Source organism: Coregonus clupeaformis, chromosome 18 (assembly GCF_020615455.1).
Source record: "Coregonus clupeaformis isolate EN_2021a chromosome 18, ASM2061545v1, whole genome shotgun sequence".
Taxonomy (NCBI): Eukaryota; Metazoa; Chordata; class Actinopteri; order Salmoniformes; family Salmonidae; genus Coregonus; species Coregonus clupeaformis.
Window position 1 is genome coordinate 21820765 of NC_059209.1, and position 18750 is coordinate 21839514.

At 41.0% G+C, this 18750-nt stretch overlaps 1 protein-coding gene across 1 annotated transcript in view; it reads left to right on the forward strand.

Annotated features, from left to right (window-relative positions):
* The window catches only part of LOC121551996 (solute carrier family 28 member 3), a 28140-nt gene extending 26222 nt beyond the window's left edge, over window positions 1-1918 (forward strand). Inside the window, exon 17 of the mRNA XM_041864725.2 lies at window positions 1499-1918. Within this exon, the coding sequence (XP_041720659.2) occupies window positions 1499-1619 (121 nt within the window). The 3' untranslated portion in view covers window positions 1620-1918. The remainder of the gene's footprint in view (window positions 1-1498) is intronic.
* Window positions 1919-18750: the final 16832 nt, after the last annotated feature.

The following is an 18750-nucleotide window of genomic DNA, read 5'->3' on the forward strand; positions in this document are numbered from 1 at the left end:
ATCTGCAGAGAAGAATTGGAGAAACTCCCCAAATACAGGTGTGCCAAGCTTGTAGCGTCATACCCAAGAAGAATCTAGGCTGTAATCGATGCCAAAGGTGCTTCAACAAAAAACGTGTTTTTGCTTTGTCATTATGGGGTATTGTGTGTAGATTGATGAGGGGGGGAAAACAATTTAATCAATTTTAGAATAAGGTTGTAACGTAACAAAATGTGGAAAAAGTCAAGGGGTCTGAATACTTTCTGAATGCAATGTATGCGAATATGTCCCCTTTTGTGTTTTACTCCTCCAGCAGAACAGTTACATTTGTGTGCATGATATTCAGTTTCACTGGCATATAGTACGTCTTAAACTGCAGTAATTTATGTCTGGGATTATATGAACATGACTGGGCATTCTAACATATCTGTATCCATTCATTATCATCAATAGCGTCTCCCAGGTCTTCCTCATATTTTTGTGAGGAAGACTGTGCACCATGACAGTGAAGCCTGTAGAGCTGTTTACACCGTGTTTGTGTGAAAGCCGGGAATTAGCTGTGGGGAAACTGACAGAACAATAACGTTACTTGCTATACTGACTTATAAAAACTCACATTGCGCTGAAAAAAATTCAGTCATTTGGCCTCTGGTTTCATCACTTTATTCAGGTCTAGTGTGATTGAGGCAAATATAATAGCTAAAGTTAGTGCGATAGCTAGCTAGCTAACGTTAGCTAACTTTTGACTAGCTCTGCTAACTAATGGTACAATGATACATCATCAAATTTACTTCTGTTGAAACAAAACAAAGGCTACAAAACATTTCCATACACACAAAAGCTGTTAGATACTGCTACCTGACAGATAGCTAGAGGCTAGCTAGAGCTGAACTGCCTGTGGAAGCTACTAGCTAGCTAACTAGCTGCTAGTAGTTCATTCACTTCAGTCCTTGTTGAACGCGTCTCTGATCAGATCAGAGCGAATGGTTATGTAGGGTAAATATGCTTGTTATCTAGCTAGTTAGTTTTGCTGTCAATACAAACTCATTTTTACTTGATTTCAGTTTGTTCTGCTGCTGACATCTGCCTATTACTAACAAGCAGTCGAAAACAATTATTTGTCCCTAACAGTGGGAGACACACATGACAGATCCAACTCAAAAGTAGCCTCCTTCCTGTATTCATGTCTCCCTGTCTGGCAAATCAGACGAGTACGCTCTTGGCGGGGGAGGGGGTATTTTCTTTGATTCAAGAGCTTATGAAATTAGCTACTGTAGTTTGATGTGCAATTCGTTACATTTAAAATTAAAACACAAATTAAAAGACTCAAAATAAAATGTAAAAGTAATTCTTAAAATAAAACAAATCCACTGAGCTGCGAGGTGCAAAAGGGCACTGTTTGAGCCCTATCTGTGGATGTGCCTGTATGTGTATCCATGTACTATCAACCTTGCTAAACCACTGTGTGTGCGTGTGTGTGAATGTGTGTGTGTTCGTTTGTGTGTGTGTGTTGTCCCAGTGTGGTAGTTGGAAGCCCTTCTAACATGACTCTGGGAGGAGGATTCAATATGGCTTCTCTCAATGGCTGTTGCGCCATCCTGTCCTCCCCACACTTCAAATGCAGCCTGGTCTACCCCTGAGAGGCAGGAGGAGGATAGAAAATAATGGAGAGAAGAGGATGGACAGAAAAGGCTTGAGAGAAAAGGATGGAAAGAGGAGCATGGAGTGTGGAAGCACCCTGACCACTTTCTTGTCACAAGTCAAGTATGAAACTGTATGCACTCACTAACTGTAAGTCGCTCTGGATAAGAGCGTCTGCTAAATGACGTAAATGTAAATGTAAAAGGTTTTCCATTTTGAGGAAGTTTGTAATGAAATTACATGATATTTACAATGACTTTTTTTCTAAATGTAAAGATATTAAAGATATTTTAGAACATTGAAAGTTTCATATTTCATATTGATATTGATGTCATTAGAGTGCTGTTATTTTTAGATGAATTCTTTGTAATACTATTTTTTATTCATTCATTTCCTGAGACCTATATAGTTTGTGACCACATGGTGGCAATACAGCATTCTCTTTTGGTATACGTGTGTTTTTGGACCGAGTCAGCTGACCAGGTGTCTGTCTGTCTGTCTGTTTGTTCCCCATGGCCAGGCTTTGTACCTGCGTATTTTCTAATTCCTAATTCTATGGTTCTACTATTGAAATTCTCCAGAAAACAATTAGTTTCCCCTCCCATAGCTGTGTAGTGTAGTGTAGTGTGGGGGAAGGACAGGCCACATTGACCTCCATAAAGTTATTGGATTTGTGTGTGTGTGTGTTTGGTTTTACTATCCTTGTGGGGACCAGAAGTCTGGTTCATCCTTGGGAGCAATTTCCAAACGCCTGAAGGTACCACATTCATCTGTACAAACAATAGTACGCAAGTATAAACTCCATGGGCCATGCAGCCGTCATACGCTCAGGAAGGAGACGCGTTCTGTCTCTTAGAGATTAACGTACTTTGGTGTGAAAAGTGCAAATCAATCCCAGAACAACAGCAAAGGACCTTGTGAAGATGCTGGAGCAAACAGGTACAAAAGTAAATATATCCACAGTAAGATGAGTCCTATACATACATAACCTGAAAGGCCGCCCAGCAAGGAAGAAGCCACTGCTCCAAAAACACCATAAAAAAGCCAGACTACGGTTTGCAACTGCACATGGGGACAAAGATCATACTTTTTGGAGAAATGTCCTCTGGTCTGAACAAAAATAGAACTGTTTGGCCATAATGACCATCATTATGTTTGGAGGAAAAAGGGGGTGCTTGCAAGCCGAAGAACACCATCCCAACTGTGAAGCACGGGGGTGGCAGCATCATGCTGTGGGGGTGCTTTGCTGCAGGAGGGACTGGTTCACTTCACAAAATAGATGGCATCATGAGGAAGGAAAATTAGGTGGATATATTGAAGCAACATCTCAAGACATCAGTCAGGAAGTTAAAGCTTGGTTGCAAATGGGTCTTCCAAATGGACAATGACCCCAAGCATTCTTCCAAAGTTGTGGCAAAATGGCTTAAGGACAACAAAGTCAAGGTATTGGAGTGGCCATCACAAAGCCCTGACCTCAATCCTATAGAAGATTTGTCGGTAGGACCCAAGTTAAACAATTTAAATGCAACGCTACCAAATACTAATTGAGTGTATGTAAACTTCTGACCCACTGGGAATGTGATGAAAGAAATAAAAGCTTAAATAAATCATTCTCTCTACTATTATTCTGACATTTCACATTCTTAAAATAAAGTGGTGATCCTAACTGACCTAAGACAGGGAATTTTTACTAGGATTAAATGTCAGGAATTGTGAAAAACTGAGTTTAAATGTATTTGACTAAGGTGTATGTAAACTTCCGACTTCAACTGTAATTGGTTAAAGAAAATTGTGATAAATAAAGAAGTATACCAGTTTCATTTAAGGACCAAAGGATTGACAGCCGTCCCATATAGATAGTTGGGAAGAGATTTTTGATGTACCGATTCCATGGCAGAGTGTTTATGAACTGATACGCAAAACGACGCCGGATTCAAAACTTAGAATTTTTCATTTAAAATTATTATACAAAATACTTACTACCAATATAATGTTATTTATATGGAGGATACAATCTTACCAGCTCTGCAGATTTTGCAGCGAAGTGACAGAATCATTAGTTCATTTGTTTTAGTACTGTCCATTTGTGGCTTGTTTTTGGTCACAAGTCCAGGAATGGCTGAAGGATTGCAATATTTACCTGGAGCTAACCCTGCAGATAGCACTACTGGGTGATCTGAAAAGTCATAGTCAATCGATCAATAATATAATAATACTTTTAGCAAAAATGTTTCTTTTCAATTTACAATCTGTAGAAACAATGAGAATAGAAGGGTTCAGAACTTTTGTGAAACATCACAGTACAGTTGAAAAATATATGGCAAATAGAAATCCAATATGGATGGTGTTAAGAGATAGATGCGAGGTGTTGAATGGAGCTGAAGGACAGGACTAATAACAACTAACAACAACTAATAACAGCAAGATAACTAAAAGGTCATATGTATGTATGTGTGTGTATATACAGTATATATTTGCGAGAAAAAAAAACATGGGGGATTGGAAGTGATGCAGACAATTACATTGATGGAAGTTACAATCTATCTGCAATATTAAAGCTGATCTACCCCCCCAAAAAAAAAATATATGAGAAAAGAATACGAAAAAAATAATTGCCATCGATAAAATGCAATTGTGTTCGTTGTCCGTAGTTTATGCCTGCCCATACCATAACCCCACCATGGTGCACTCTGTTCACAACATTGACATCAGCAAACTGCTTGCCCACACGACCCCATACACACTATCTGCCAGGTACAGTTGAAACCAGGATTAATCCGTGAAGAGCACAGTTCTCCAGCATGACAGTGGCCATTGAAGGTGAGCATTTTCCCACCGAAGTCGGTTACGATGCCGAACTGCAGTCAGGTCAAGACCCTGGTGAGGAAGACAAGCATGCAGGCGAGCTTCCCTGAGACGGTTTCTGACAGATGGTGCCGAAATTCTTTGGTTGTGCAAACCCACAGTTTCATCAGCTGTTCAGATGGCTGGTCTCAGACGGCCCGCAGGTGAAGAAGCCGGATGTGGAGGTCCTAGGCTGGTGTGGTTACACGTGGTCTGTGGTTGTGCGGCCGGTTGGACATACTGCCAAATTCTCTAAAACGACTTTGGAGGCAGCTTATGGTAGAGAAATGAACATTCAATTCTCTGGCAACAGCTCTGGTGGACATTCCTGCAGTCAGCATGCCAATTGCACACGCCCTTAAAAGTTAAGACATCTGTAGCATTGTGTTGTGTGACAAAACTGCATTTTAGAGTGGCCTTTTATTGTCCCCAGTACAAGGTGCACCTGTGTAATGATCATGCTGTTTAATCAGCTTCTTGATATGGCAAACCTGTCAGGTGGATGGATTATCTTGGCAAAGGAGAAATGCTCACAAACAGGGATGTAAATAAATGTGTGCACAAACGTACAGTCTAGGTAGGACAGTAGTTACACTACATTATCTTGGTATCACCCCGACCTCTGCTGTATAGGCTATTTTGTTGTGTACTGTTTAACATGATTTTTTAAGTTCACTTGCGACCTGCCACATTAGTTGTTGTCTAATAAAATCAAATTTTATTTTATTTGTCACATGCGCCGAATACGACAGGTGTAGACCTTACCATGAAATGCTTACCTACAAGCCCTTAACCAACAATGCAGCTCAAGAAATAGAGTTAAGAAAATATTTACTAAATAGACTAAAGTAAAAAATAAAACGCCCACCCAGCCCTCCCCTGTTCGGTGATGTTTAGGCGCGGTCGCAGTCCGCGCCTTTAGGGGGGGGTACTGTCACGCCCTGGCTCTAGGGACTCTTTTAAGTTGAGCCAGGGTGTGTAGAGTTTATGTTTTGTGCTCGTTGTGTCTAGTCTAGTGTTTGTATATCTATGTTGGCCAGAGTGGTTCTCAATCAGAGGCAACGAGTATCAGCTGTTGCTGGTTGTCTCTGATTGGGAACCATATTTAGTCAGGTGGTTTTTCCCACAGTGTTTGTGGGATCTTGTTCCGTGTTGGTTTGTGTTTTGTACCTGTGGACGTCACGTATCGATTTGTTGTTTTGTTCGTGTATCATTTAATAAATAAGTATGTTCACCTTCCACGCTGCGCCTTGGTCCTCTATATCCGACGATCGTGACAGTGTAAAGCCATGGGTGGCCTACCATTTCAATGTTTTACCAAACATTTTGACTGATTGGTGTTACCTATTATTACAAATGCAGCATGTGGTTAAACGAGTATACTGTTTTTTTTCTTTGTTAAAGGCCCAATGCAGCCATTTTATATATCACTATCAAATCATTTCTGGGTAACAATTAAGTGCCTTACTGTAATAGATTTCTATTAAAATGGCAAAAAAAAGCTTTTTAGCAAAAATCTTTCTCAAGCAAGAATTTGTCTGGGAGTGGTCTGAGTGGGGAGGGGAACACTGAAAACTAGCTATTTTTGGCAGAGAGATTTGGAACTCTCTTTGTTATTGTTCTATTAACCAATTGACTCAGAAACCCCTGCCCATGCAAACCTGCTTATTAGAAGGTCCTATGTAGATTGTATTTTCAACCAGCAGCAACTATCAGGAAATAACACTGGTTTCATTCCTTTCACACTTTTACAGTGTTAGTTTCATCCGATGTTGTACAATATGATACAAGACACACGAAAAACAGAATTTTGACTGCACTGGGCCTTTAATACTGCTGCAATGCTACAATACAAAGTGATATAGAGTGGCTTGCGAAAGTATTCACCCCCCTTGGCATTTTTCCTATTTTGTTGCCTTACAACCTGGAATTAAAATTGATTTTGTGGGGGTTTGTATCATTTGATTTACACAACATACCTACCACTTTGAAGATGCAAAGTATTTTTTCTTGTGAAACAAACAAGAAATAAGACAAAAAAAAACTGAAAACTTCAGCGTGCATAACTATTCACCCCCCCAAAGTCAATACTTTGTAGAGCCACCCTTTGCAGCAATTACAGCTGCAAGTCTCTTGGGGATTTTTGCCCATTCTTCAAGGCAAAACTGCTCAAGCTCCTTCAAGTTGGATGGGTTCCGCTGGTGTACAGCAATCTTTAAGTCATACCACAGATTCTCAATTGGATTGAGGTCTGGGCTTTGACTAGGCCATTCCAAGACATTTAAATGTTTCCCCTTAAACCACTCGAGTGTTGCTTTAGCAGTATGCTTAGGGTCATTCTCCTGCTGGAAGGTGAACCTCCGTCCCAGTCTCAAATCTCTGGAAGACTGAAACAGGTTTCCCTCAAGAATTTCCCTGTATTTAGCGCCATCCATCATTCCTTCAATTCTGACCAGTTTCCCAGTCCCTGCCGATGGAAAAACATCCCCACAGCATGATCCTGCCACCACCATGCTTCACTGATGGTGTTTTCGGGGTGATGAGAGGTGTTGGGTTTGCGCCAGACATTTTCCTTGATGGCCAAAAAGCTCAATTTTAGTCTCATCTGACCAGAGCACCTTCTTCCATATGTTTGGGGAGTCTCCCACATGCCTTTTGGCGAACACCAAACGTGTTTGCTTATTTTATTCTTTAAGCAATGGCTTTTTTCTGGCCACTCTTCCGTAAAGCCCAGCTTTGTGGAGTGTATAGCTTAAAGTGGTCCTATGGACAGATACTCCAATCTCCGCTGTGGAACTTTGCAGCTCCTTCAGGGTTATCTTTGGTCTCTTTGTTGCCTCTCTGATTAATGCCCTCCTTGCCTGGTCTGTGAGTTTTAGTGGGCGGCCCTCTCTTGGCAGGTTTGTTGTGGTGCCATATTCTTTCCATTTTTTAATAATGGATTTAATGGTGCTCCGTGGGATGTTCAAAGTTTCTGATATTTTTTTATAACCCAACCCTGATCTGTACTTCTCCACAACTTTGTCCCTGACCTGTTTGGAGAGCTCCTTGGCTTCATGGTGCCCCTTGCTTAGTGGTGTTGCAGACTCTGGTGCCTTTCAGAACAGGTGTATATATACTGAGATCATGTGACATATCATGTGACACTTAGATTGCACACAGGTGGACTTTATTTAACTAATTATGTGACTTCTGAAGGTAATTGGTTGCACCGGATCTTATTTAGGGGCTTCATAGCAAAGGGGGTGAATACATATGCACACACCACTTTTCCATTATTTATTTTTTTGAATTTCTTTAAAGAAGTAATTTTTTCCATTTCACTTAACCAATTTGGACTATTTTGTGTATGTCCATTACATGAAATCCAAATAAAAATACATTTAAATTACAGGTTGTAATGCAACAAAATAGGAAAAACGCCAAGGGGGATGAATCCTTTTGCAAGGCACTGTATGCAGGTAAGGTGACAAATGCAAAGATACATTTATGCACCATATTGTAGGCGAAATACCTTTTTTAGTTCTATTCACTTTTTTTTGTATTTGTCGAAAAGATAATTAAAATATTGATAAACAACACAATGATTTGTGTAGTGCCTATTACGTCATGATTGCTTTGAGTGGTTAACCATCCTTAATTGATGTATAAGAGGTTGTTGACACTTAATTTAATGGCTGTGTTCAGTGGCATTGGAGCATAATGCAAAATTATATCGGAGAATCCAATGTGCCTTAACAGAAGGATAGATGTAATGCAAAACACAGAGTCTAGTTTGTTCAGTGTCAAGATTATCTATCTATCTATGGCACATTTCAGACAAATGTATTTTTTTATTCATTCTAATTTTAAGATAAGATCAACTTTATTGTCCCCAATGGGGAAATGCATTGGACAGCCAATATAGCTGCATAAAAATACATGTACAATTTTAATTATTTTCATTTATTTTGCCCCATGTACATAGTGTTGCGTGTTTGTTCTGCGAACCGCATGGCACTTGCAATTCCCTGTATCACCTTAGATTAGATGTGTGTATTCCAAAGCCCGGGTTCTGGCGAGTGTTTGACTGCCTATATAAATGCACAGCTTTCCACTGTGAGGTTAGGCAAGGCCCCCCTGTCCGTAAATTGGAGAATTTCACATTTTTGAAACACCTGAATTAGCTTTTTCCTGTAATCTAGAGCCATAATCATTATGCTTAATTATATTTAAAAAATATGTATATTTTTCTGCATTTCAAAGCATACCTCTTGAGCTGTCTGTATCCTCCTGACTGGTGGTTATTTCTTTAAAGAAACTAAATATGCTTTCTGCATGTCTGCTAAAATCTGTGTAAAAGACTGAAAGGAATTTGAGTCTTCCTCAGTACATTTAGTTATTGCTTCCTTTTCTACCAAGTCTACAAACCTTGCCTGCAGGCATGCCAGCTAAAATAGTTAGACCAGGGCTCTCCAACCCTGTTCCTGTAGGTTTTCAATCCAACCCCAGTTGTAACTAACCTGATTCAGCCTATCAACCAGCTATTTATTTGAATCAGGGGCGCTACATTATGGTTGGAGCGAAAACCTACAGGACGGTAGCTCTCCAGGAACAGGGTTGGAGAGCCTTGAGTTAGACAAGCTAGCTACTCTAACTCGATTGATAGCCTGAAAAGGCTTCTTGGTAGCTAGTTATGAGGTTGGGATATTGGGAACCTATCTGGGCTAGCTAAAGCCAACTTCATAAAATTGCTAAGTGGCTAGTAGTACTACATAGAAATAATACTTTTAAAAAATTAAAAGAATTAAAAGAAATGTCAACAGGACAAATCTGAGGGGGCACGTGCCCCTGTTCCCCCTATGGACGCCTCTGGTTGTTGTTTTTGTGTTTTTTGTTTAAATTTTTACAAGGGGTCAAGTTGGTCTAAAAATATAATTTCCTTTAGGCTATAAGGTATTGGTTGGAGAAGCGTCAGTGTAATGTTTTTAAAAGCATTTCAAAGCACACAAGGAGTGCATTCTGTACTTCCAGATGTTTCCATGTGTTCACAGGGCTTTTTGGTAGTAAATGTGGATATTCACCTATATAACCGTATTCCTGCTGAATTACTAATGTCACCATGGCAACTGGTGTCCATAACAGAGAGACAAGAGCCCTTGAGGATGCATTAGGATGCTTTCGCTAGGGAGAACAATGTTTTACTTGAGATGGGATGTGCGTCTAGGACCTAATAACAATCTACTGTATCCGTCCTGTTCAATGCACATCTTATTAGAGCTTGGATATTAAAACCCCTAAAAAGGTCTGGGGTTAAGGTTGGGCCACCGGGTCTATGTGCAAGTAAAGTACCAACAGAATGTACTGTTGTTCTTGTTTTTACTCATGACAGATGCATCTCCATTTTGTGCGTCATTCTCAACGTTTTTGCATTTGATTATCAATTCAGACTCCTTATTGAATCTGGTGTTATACAGCAGCCACTACTTCCGGCCTTGTTCTGCCTGTGCCTCCACTCAGCATTAGGACAAAGTCACCTTAGTGTGTGTACTTATACACACACACACACAAACTCCAGGAAGTGATGGAGGTTAATGTGGCCTGTCCTTCCTCCACACTACACAACTATGAGAGGGGAAACTAATCGTTTTCGGGAGTATTGCAATAGTAGAAGGCTCTTTGACGCAGGTACAAAGCCTGGCCATGTGTGTGTTTCTTTGTGCGTGTATGGGGGGGGTGGGCACTCTACTTTACATTGAGCTCATACACAGACATGCTATTTCCAGGGAATACGTGCAGAGAACCATTCAATTATGTGGCCCTCTGTAGCTCAGCTGGTAGAGCACAGCGCTTGTAATGCCAAGGTAGTGGGTTTGATATCCGGGACCACCCATACACAAAAAATTTATGCACGCATGACTGTAAGTCGCTTTGGATAAAAGCGTCTGCTAAATGGCATATTATATTATATAATTAGCCAGTTCATTTTCTTCCCCCCTCTTCCTCTATGACTGTGAGGTGGTATTTTGGGCGGCTTTATTAATTTCAGTCTGAAAGGCATCTCAATTACGGCAAAGGAACATTTCTCAAAAAGTTTTCCCTCAAATCAGAGATGTTAGTTTCCGAGGCCTTGGTAAAGAGCATCTGGTGCCTCTGGAAGGACATGTGCTCTTGCTTGTTTGCTTGTTTCAAAAAGCCTCCTGCATGCTCTAACCAAGTCAATGCACCATCCAGCTCTACTATTTATTTGTTTTACCTTTATTTAACTAGGCAAGTCAGTTAAGAACAAATTCTTATTTACAATGGACGACTGTGCCAACTGTGCGCCGTCCTAAGGGACTCCCAATCACAGCTGGATTGTGATACAGCCTGGAACCAGGGTTTGTAGTGACGCCTCTAGCACTGAGATGCAGTGCCTTAGACCGCTGCGCCACTCGGGAGTCCGAGCGTCTCCTGCTGCCTCACATCTGAAGGTAAGGGATGTAAACTTGTCATTTAAAGGCACAATCTGGGATATTTTCAGTTCTTCAAAATGGTAATTAAATCCCCATTGATTCTTGAATAACTTAGCTTGTATGAGCTCAGTATAACTGACTGTCTTACCCTGTCATAACCCCAAATATAAGGTTAAATACTGTTGCTTATATGTGAATTAGGTACTTTAAGCAATTTTCACCTATCACTTGTAAGTAAATATATTCCGTTTTGGTAGAATGCATATAAATTCATAGAGGGCACAGTCCTGGATTAAAAAGGAAGTTCAATAGAGAATATCCATTGAAAATAATTGTTTGTCCAGTACTACATTTAATCTTTGTCCAGGAACTTTTACTATAAGGTCCATCTCCACATGAGGAGCATAGGCCATCAGCGAACTCGACTTGGGGCAGTCTTCTCCATCTCATTCCAGGAGGAGCCCATCTTTCTGCTCTACTTCGATGTCACGTCTCCATGTTTTTGGTCGTCCTCCCTTCCTTTTCCCCTGTGGATTCCATGTCAAGGCTTGCCTTGTGTCCGGGAAGCCACCCCTATATGTAATTAAAAAGTGGGGTTAAATGGTTTCATAAATACAAAGGTAGTCGCAGCAGAAGGGACTACTTTCTAAACAAGATGTGCCAACGTTTCCTATTAATACAAAAAACACAGGTAGTTTACTTGCGAGCGTATGATAATAACTTCTAATTGATAACAGACTATTGGCTGCCAGCTGTTACATTTTCGATTTAATAGATTAATAAGACAGAGTGACTGTGTTTCTGACAGAGGGAGACGCTGATGATCATAATTATGTTGGTATAATTTAGCCTCTCTAGCTTAACCCCTGTTGCCGGAGTGCTAGTTGTTTACAGAGTGCTGGTGTGTGGTGACAATTTAGTGATTAGCAGCGGGCTCTCTGGTGGCTCGTGTCGTTCCAGCTGTGCGACACTCGTAGACATGATGTTCTTGCTCCTGGTGCCCCGCTGTTAAGAACATTGTTAACAACCACACCTGCTATAGTCCAGACTGGAAGGACCATAGATATAGGGATCATGGGGGGGAAAGGTGACTGAATTAGAAGAGGCTAGGAGTCAATTCCATCAATTCAGGAGATTCAAGCACTTGCACACTGTGCAGGTTTTCCTTTTCAGTCCATAATCAAGAGATGAGATCAACCATCCGGTGTCTTTTTGAAGGTTTATGCACATTGGTAGCATTACAATACAGCACATGGAAGCATAATAACTAGAGCTCTGTAGTAAGTAGTGTAAATCAGCAGAGACACAGCAAAGCCTTGTTGACCTATTCTGCTGGGAACAGACTATGGAAATGGCATGTTTATGGTAGGCTACTCAAGGTCAAAGGAGAAGATATCGCTAGGCCTCAGATAGTCTAACTAGTTTGTGGATGGTAGTGGAAAACGTTATTGTAGTAGTAACAGCAGTGTTATTATAAAAGTTTAGTCAGTGCACATTTAAAGTTGGTTTGGTGTGTCTAGCTTAAATTGTTCAAGAGCAGTAGTCCGCCTAATTTATTTTTATCAGTGAAATGACCATTGACATTTTATGCAAATATATTTTTAAAAGTGTAAATACCATCAATAATACTTTTTCCAGCTACCCGAAGATCACCAATCTACAATTGTTAAAGTTGCAGGTGAAGATGAAGCGGTTTAACAGCTAGAGTGAGCAGAAAAACGTTACAAGCACACTGATGCAGTTTAACACACTGACACCCACACACAGGTATGGATGTCGTGGGCAACAAAGTCTCCCAAAATTAACGTCAAAACCAGTTTAATTTCACAGCCATACTTCGGTCACTCTGAGAGCTCTTAAAGATGGGCAACGTGTTATTGTGAAGGGGTAAGATGTGAGCAAAAAATATCCTTCAATTTAGAGAACATCTGTCCTAATCCTCTGCTGCCTTCATTTAATCGCTGTGGCAACAGAAAAAAACAGCCAAACAACCTTTCATTAATTGTTTCGGGTACAGCAAGTCAGAGATGGGAAGACATCTTGATTGACGCTGATTTGAGCTCTGTCGCCTCAACCTTTATGTGACCTTTATTTCTCCATCTCCTCTCTCTTTAACACACACACACACGCACATGCACACACACTATTCATTTTGAGGTCTCATTTCCCTTAATTCATCCTTTTCTCAATGGTTTCTTGGTGATGACCTTTTCATTCATATCCTACCTCATAAATAAAAGGCAATATCTAAACCAATAAACACCAAAAGGTACCAATAAACACACATACAGTGCATTCGGAAAGTATTCAGACCCCTTGACTTTTTCCACATTTTATTATATTACAACCTTGTTCTAAAATGGATTAAATCATTTTTTCCCCTCATCAATCTACACACAATACCCCATAATGACAAAGCGAACACCTCAGCCCCCAGAAACAAAACAATTAGCTGGCTAGCTCATGTGAAATGTGGTTCTTTGTTCAGAGATTAGAGCAATATCTACATGGACAGTTCAGTAGGTGGTGTGAGAGGGTCTGTGTCAACTCCCTAAAGGAGGCATATAAATGACCCTTGGCATAGGTATTTTTAACCTCACCTTTTCTCCATCACATCATCTTCTCCTCCCAAACACATGAGAACAGGTTTGTGTTCATTAGGGCATGCAGCTGATAACGTTTTAAAACATTTTGCAACAAATCACAAAAATGGTTGTTTCAGTCCAGTGCGTTTCTTCCATTTGGTGCCTAATGAACATGACCCTGGGCTTCCAGGTATTCAGAATGGGGAAGGTAAGGGGGGTTGAGGTGGTGTCAGGTCAACATTACATTTATATTTTAGTCATTTAACATGAACATGATTTATACCATTTTCATTACCCTCCAATTAATGAGCTTGACAGACCGCTCTCCTATTTAAAGAAAGGACAAGTGGAGGCCAACGTATTCTCTGTGTCTTTTTTTATGCTTAATCACCCATTCTCTCAATCTTTTCTTTCTCTTCCATATAGCACATATTCAAATGGATGTAATTATTTTATATGGTGAAAGAATGGACTGACTGTGCCTTGAAAGTGGGTCAGGGAGAAGAAGACGTTTTTTGTCTCTCTGTATTGTAGCGCTGTCATGGCTCTGTCATAGTAGCTCTTTCAGCGCACCCAGGCTAATAGGCTTTCCCATTAGTCGGGTAAGGTTAACGATGCATCGCTGCAGCACTGAATGGAGGCAAAATACCAAATTAATGTAGTTCAGTAATAGAAGTTTTATCCCCCCTCACTCACACTCCTCTCTTATTGTTTCTTGTTTCCATGAGAGAGAGAGAGAGAGAGAGAGAGAGAGAGAGAGAGAGAGAGAGAGAGAGAGAGAGAGGAGAGAGAGAAGAGAGAGAGAGAGAGGGGGGGGGGGAGAGAGAGAGAGAGAGAGAGAGAGAGAGAGAGAGAGAGAGAGAGAGAGAGAGAGAGAGAGAGAGAGAGAGAGAGAGATATTAAGGTAGGATTGTTTGGTTTGGACTGCTATATTCCAGTGAGTTTCAAGACTGAAATTCAGATTGTGGGTGAAAACAATATTTGTGGATTGTATGGCGGTTTGGGTTGAAGCCTTAGTTACTACACTGTAAAAAAGCCAACTTAACCAATTGCTTGATCAGCGTTATTCTGTGAGTTGAGTGGACTTCAGAAGGACAAGAATTTGAGCTAATGTGTTCATGTTTGTTTACTCAAACTCCGCTTGAAGTGAGCTGAATTTTAATAAACTTGTTGAGTAAAATGACATTCATGTTTGCTCAAAACCACACCCATCATTATCATATTTCCCAGCTTGCTCTATTGTAGGTTGATTTTCAGAATTGTTTGTTTCAATACCTGTGTTTTTGCATGTACATTGATTGGTTGATTAATCTTATGCTACACACACATAAATAACATACATTTTTCTAAACTAATCCAATATGTTAGTAGTCGGACTTATTGCACCCGTTACTGAGATGGCTGTTCCAGTTTATATGATTTAGGTAGTCTCAATAATCAAATCTTACCCACCCCGGCAGTAATTCTCAATGCAGGTTGCGGGTGATTAAAAATTCCAATGGTTGGGTATCCTCACTCTAGCTGGATTCCAATAGCAATTACACACCACTTTGTAAGCCAACATAATGTGACTTGCAGGCTTGATGTGGCCTGTAAACCAGGAGTTTTCAGACCACTGTGTTAGTGTGTAACTATGCTCTCAAAGAAAGGGGGTGCAACTCAATATTAAGAAAACCTTCCTAATATTGAGTTGCACCCCCTTTTGCCCTCAGAACAGCCTCAATTCGTCGGGGCATGGACTCTACAAAGTGTCGAAAGCATTCCACAACGATGCTGGCCCATGTTGACTCCAATGCTTCCCACAGTTGTGTCAAGTTGGCTGGATGTCCTTTGGGTGGTGGACCATTCTTGATGCACACAGGAAACTGTTGAGTGTGAAAACCCCAGCAGCATTGCAGCTCTTGACACAAACCAATGCGCCTGGCACCTACTACCATACCCCGTTCAAAGGCACTTAAATATTGTGTCTTCCCCATTCACCCTCTGAATGGCACACATACACAATCCATGTCTCAATTGTCTCTTAAAAATACCAACATGTTTCAAGCAGACCACCATAGTCCCCGTGCCCAAGGACACTAAGATAACCTGCCTAAATGACTACCGACCCGTAGCACTGACGTCTGTAGCCATGAAGTGCTTTGAAAGGCTGGTCATGGCTCACATCAACACCATTATCCCAGAAACATGGACAAGAGTAGGGCTGGAAAGATCTCCTTTATAGTAAAAGCATTGCATGCATCTATCATCATATTTGCAGGTCCGAGAAAAAAGTGTATTTTATAAACATTTCATGCAATTCTACGTAATTTTACATACAGCATTAGCAGAATCTCTTTTAATACCACACTAATTACCGAAATTACAGGCTGAGAATGGACAGAGAGATAGGCTTATGTGTTCATCTTGTCATATTTCTCCAATGCCAAATCAGTGTGTCTTGTCTGCAACGAAACTGTCCCTGTTTGCAAATAATAAAATCTGAGACATCATTAGGAATCTGAGCATTGTACTTTCAAAAGTTAGGCCTACCTTTCCACCCCAGACAGAGTAGGCCTACCGACGCAGAAAAATGTAAGCTTTAACTGCTGGCTACTCTTCTTCCGTGGCTTAACCCAATGAGAGAAGGTCACAAGTGTTTTCCTAAAAGCTGTATGTGTTAAAACATCTTCTATTGTACAGAAAGTGATTTTATTTTATTTGAAATGAATAGCTTAATCAATTGATAGTGACAGAATTAGATGACTTCCCAAGCAAAGTCAATTTTTTGTCTCCTCGTCTCAGCCTCTGAATGTCAAAGAAACTAAACAATGATATTCCCATATGTGTCACACCCTGATCTGTTTCACCTGTCTTGTGCTTGTCCCCCCCACCAGGTGTCTCCCATTTTTCCCCATTATCTCCTGTGTATTTATACCTGCGTTTTCTGTTTGTCTGTGTCAGTTCGTACCAGCGTGTTTCCCGGTTTCCTATTTCTCAAGTTTTGTTTTCTAGTCTTCGTGGTTCTGACCATTCTCCCTACCCTGAGCCTGCCTGCCGTTCTGTCCCTGCTTGACTCTGCCTTGGATTACTGACCTCTGCCTGCCCTTGACCTGCCGTTAGCCAGCCCCGTTTTATAATAAATATCTGAGATTCGAACTGTTCGCCTCCTTTGTCTGCATCTGGGTCTTATCCTGAATCGTGATAATATGCATCGGAGTCACGTCGTTCCCGGGTATTTTACACCTTGTTTCTAGCATAAAGCATCGCGGAACAAAGCGCTGTTATAGATCACTTTATTTAATCGGATAAAGCTAACAATGGGTAGGCCTGTGCTTTTTGCCATTTTCTTTAATAAAAGGTAGGCCTATGGAATACCCTCTCATACCCCTCAATGCGAGTCTTGGTTTTAACTTAACAGCCCTTCACTGACATGGAGGTAGGCTATTTAAAGAGTGCTTGGTGGGTGGAGGAATTGACTGACAAATCTATGGATATAGCAGCCTACAGCCTAATTTAGTCTGTCAAACAGGAAGGCCTATCTCTTATTTCTTAAATAGGAAGAAACAGACTCCAACACAAAGCCCTCTTTTTGTTATTAAAGTCTAATTAAAATGAAGACGGTTTAAATGAATTATGCCTACTCGAATTTGCTTACTTTTAGCAGCATTTCCATTTCTGACTAATTGTGCCGCGGCTGCCACTTCAAGTTTCAACACCACAAGAATTACTTGAATCTGGCTTATTGTGAGGTCAATAACTCTGATAAATAGGCTACATCATGGGCAAGAAACATATTGTTTTTAATCAAATCAATTATAGTAGTAGCAAGCTATCAACGTTGACCTCCAGTCCTCCTTCTCATCTTCACGCTCTCCTCAAACTAAACAGAACACTTAGGCTATAGGCTAGTCCACACGCAAGATTTCTTGGACTAAGACCTAATCAACAACAAAAAAATTGAAACAAACCTTTGACTCTCCTCCTGAACTGCCACCGTACACCTACACAGCACAGCCATTGGATAGGCAGCACACAAAAAATGTTCTGATCAGCAAGAGCAGAGCAGGCCAGGGCTCATGGTTGGAATATCCATTGCAGTGTGTAATGCAGCCTAGTTTTATTTACACCATCCCAGCAGCTACTGTATCTTAGAAATAGAACTTTGCTCTGTGTTTCTCCGAGCATGCACTTCGTAGACTATCGGCTATGATTCATTTGATTGAGACCACACTAAATAGCCTATAGGAGCACTTAAAATTGCACGGCCAGCGGAGAATCAGAGATGAAGGGCGGCATCGGGCACACGTCGATATACAGAGCATTCGGAAAGTATTCAGATCCCTTCACTTTTTTCTCTAAACAAATTATGTTAGAGCCTTATTCTAAAATTGATTAAATTGGTGTTTTCCCTCATGAATCTACACACAATACCCCACAATGTCAAAGCAAAACCAGGTTTTTAGAAATGTTTGCACATTTATAACAAATAAAAAACGGAATTATACATTTACATATGTATTCAGACCCTTTATTCAGTACTTTGTTGAAGCACCTTTGGCAGCGATTACAGCCTCTAGTCTTCTTCGGTATGACACTACAAGCTTGGCACACCTGTATTTGGGGAGTTTCTCCCATTCTTCTCTGCTGATCCTCTCAAGCTCTGTCAGGTTGGATGGGGAGTGTCGCTGCACAGCTATTTTCAGGTCTCTCCAGAGATGTTCGATCGGGTTCAAGTCCAGGCTCTGGCTGGGCCACTCAAGGACATTCAGAGACTTGTCCCGAAGCCACTCCTGCATTAAATTGGCTGTGTGCTTAGGGTCGTTGTTCTGTTGGAAGGAGAACCTTCTCCCCAGTCTGAGGTCCTGAGCGCTCTGGAGCAGGTTTTCATCAAGGATCTCTCTGTACTTTGCTCTGTTCATCTTTCCCTCGATCCTGACTAGACTCCCAGTCCCTGCTGCTGAAAAACATCCCCACAGCATGATGCTGCCACCACCATGCTTCACCGTAGGGATGGTGCCAGGTTTCTTCCAGACGCTTGGCATTCAGGCCAGAGTTCAATCTTGGTTTCATCAGACCAGAGAATGTTGTTTCTTATGGTCTGAGAGTCCTTTAGGTGCCTTTTGGAAAATTCCAAGCGGTCTGTCATGTGCCTTTTACTGAGGAGTGGCTTCCGTCTGGCCACTCTACCAATAAAGGCCTGATTGGTGGAGTGCTGCAGAGATGATTGTCCTTCTGGAAGGTTCTCCCATCTCCACAGAGGAACTCTGAAGCTCTGTCAGAGTGAC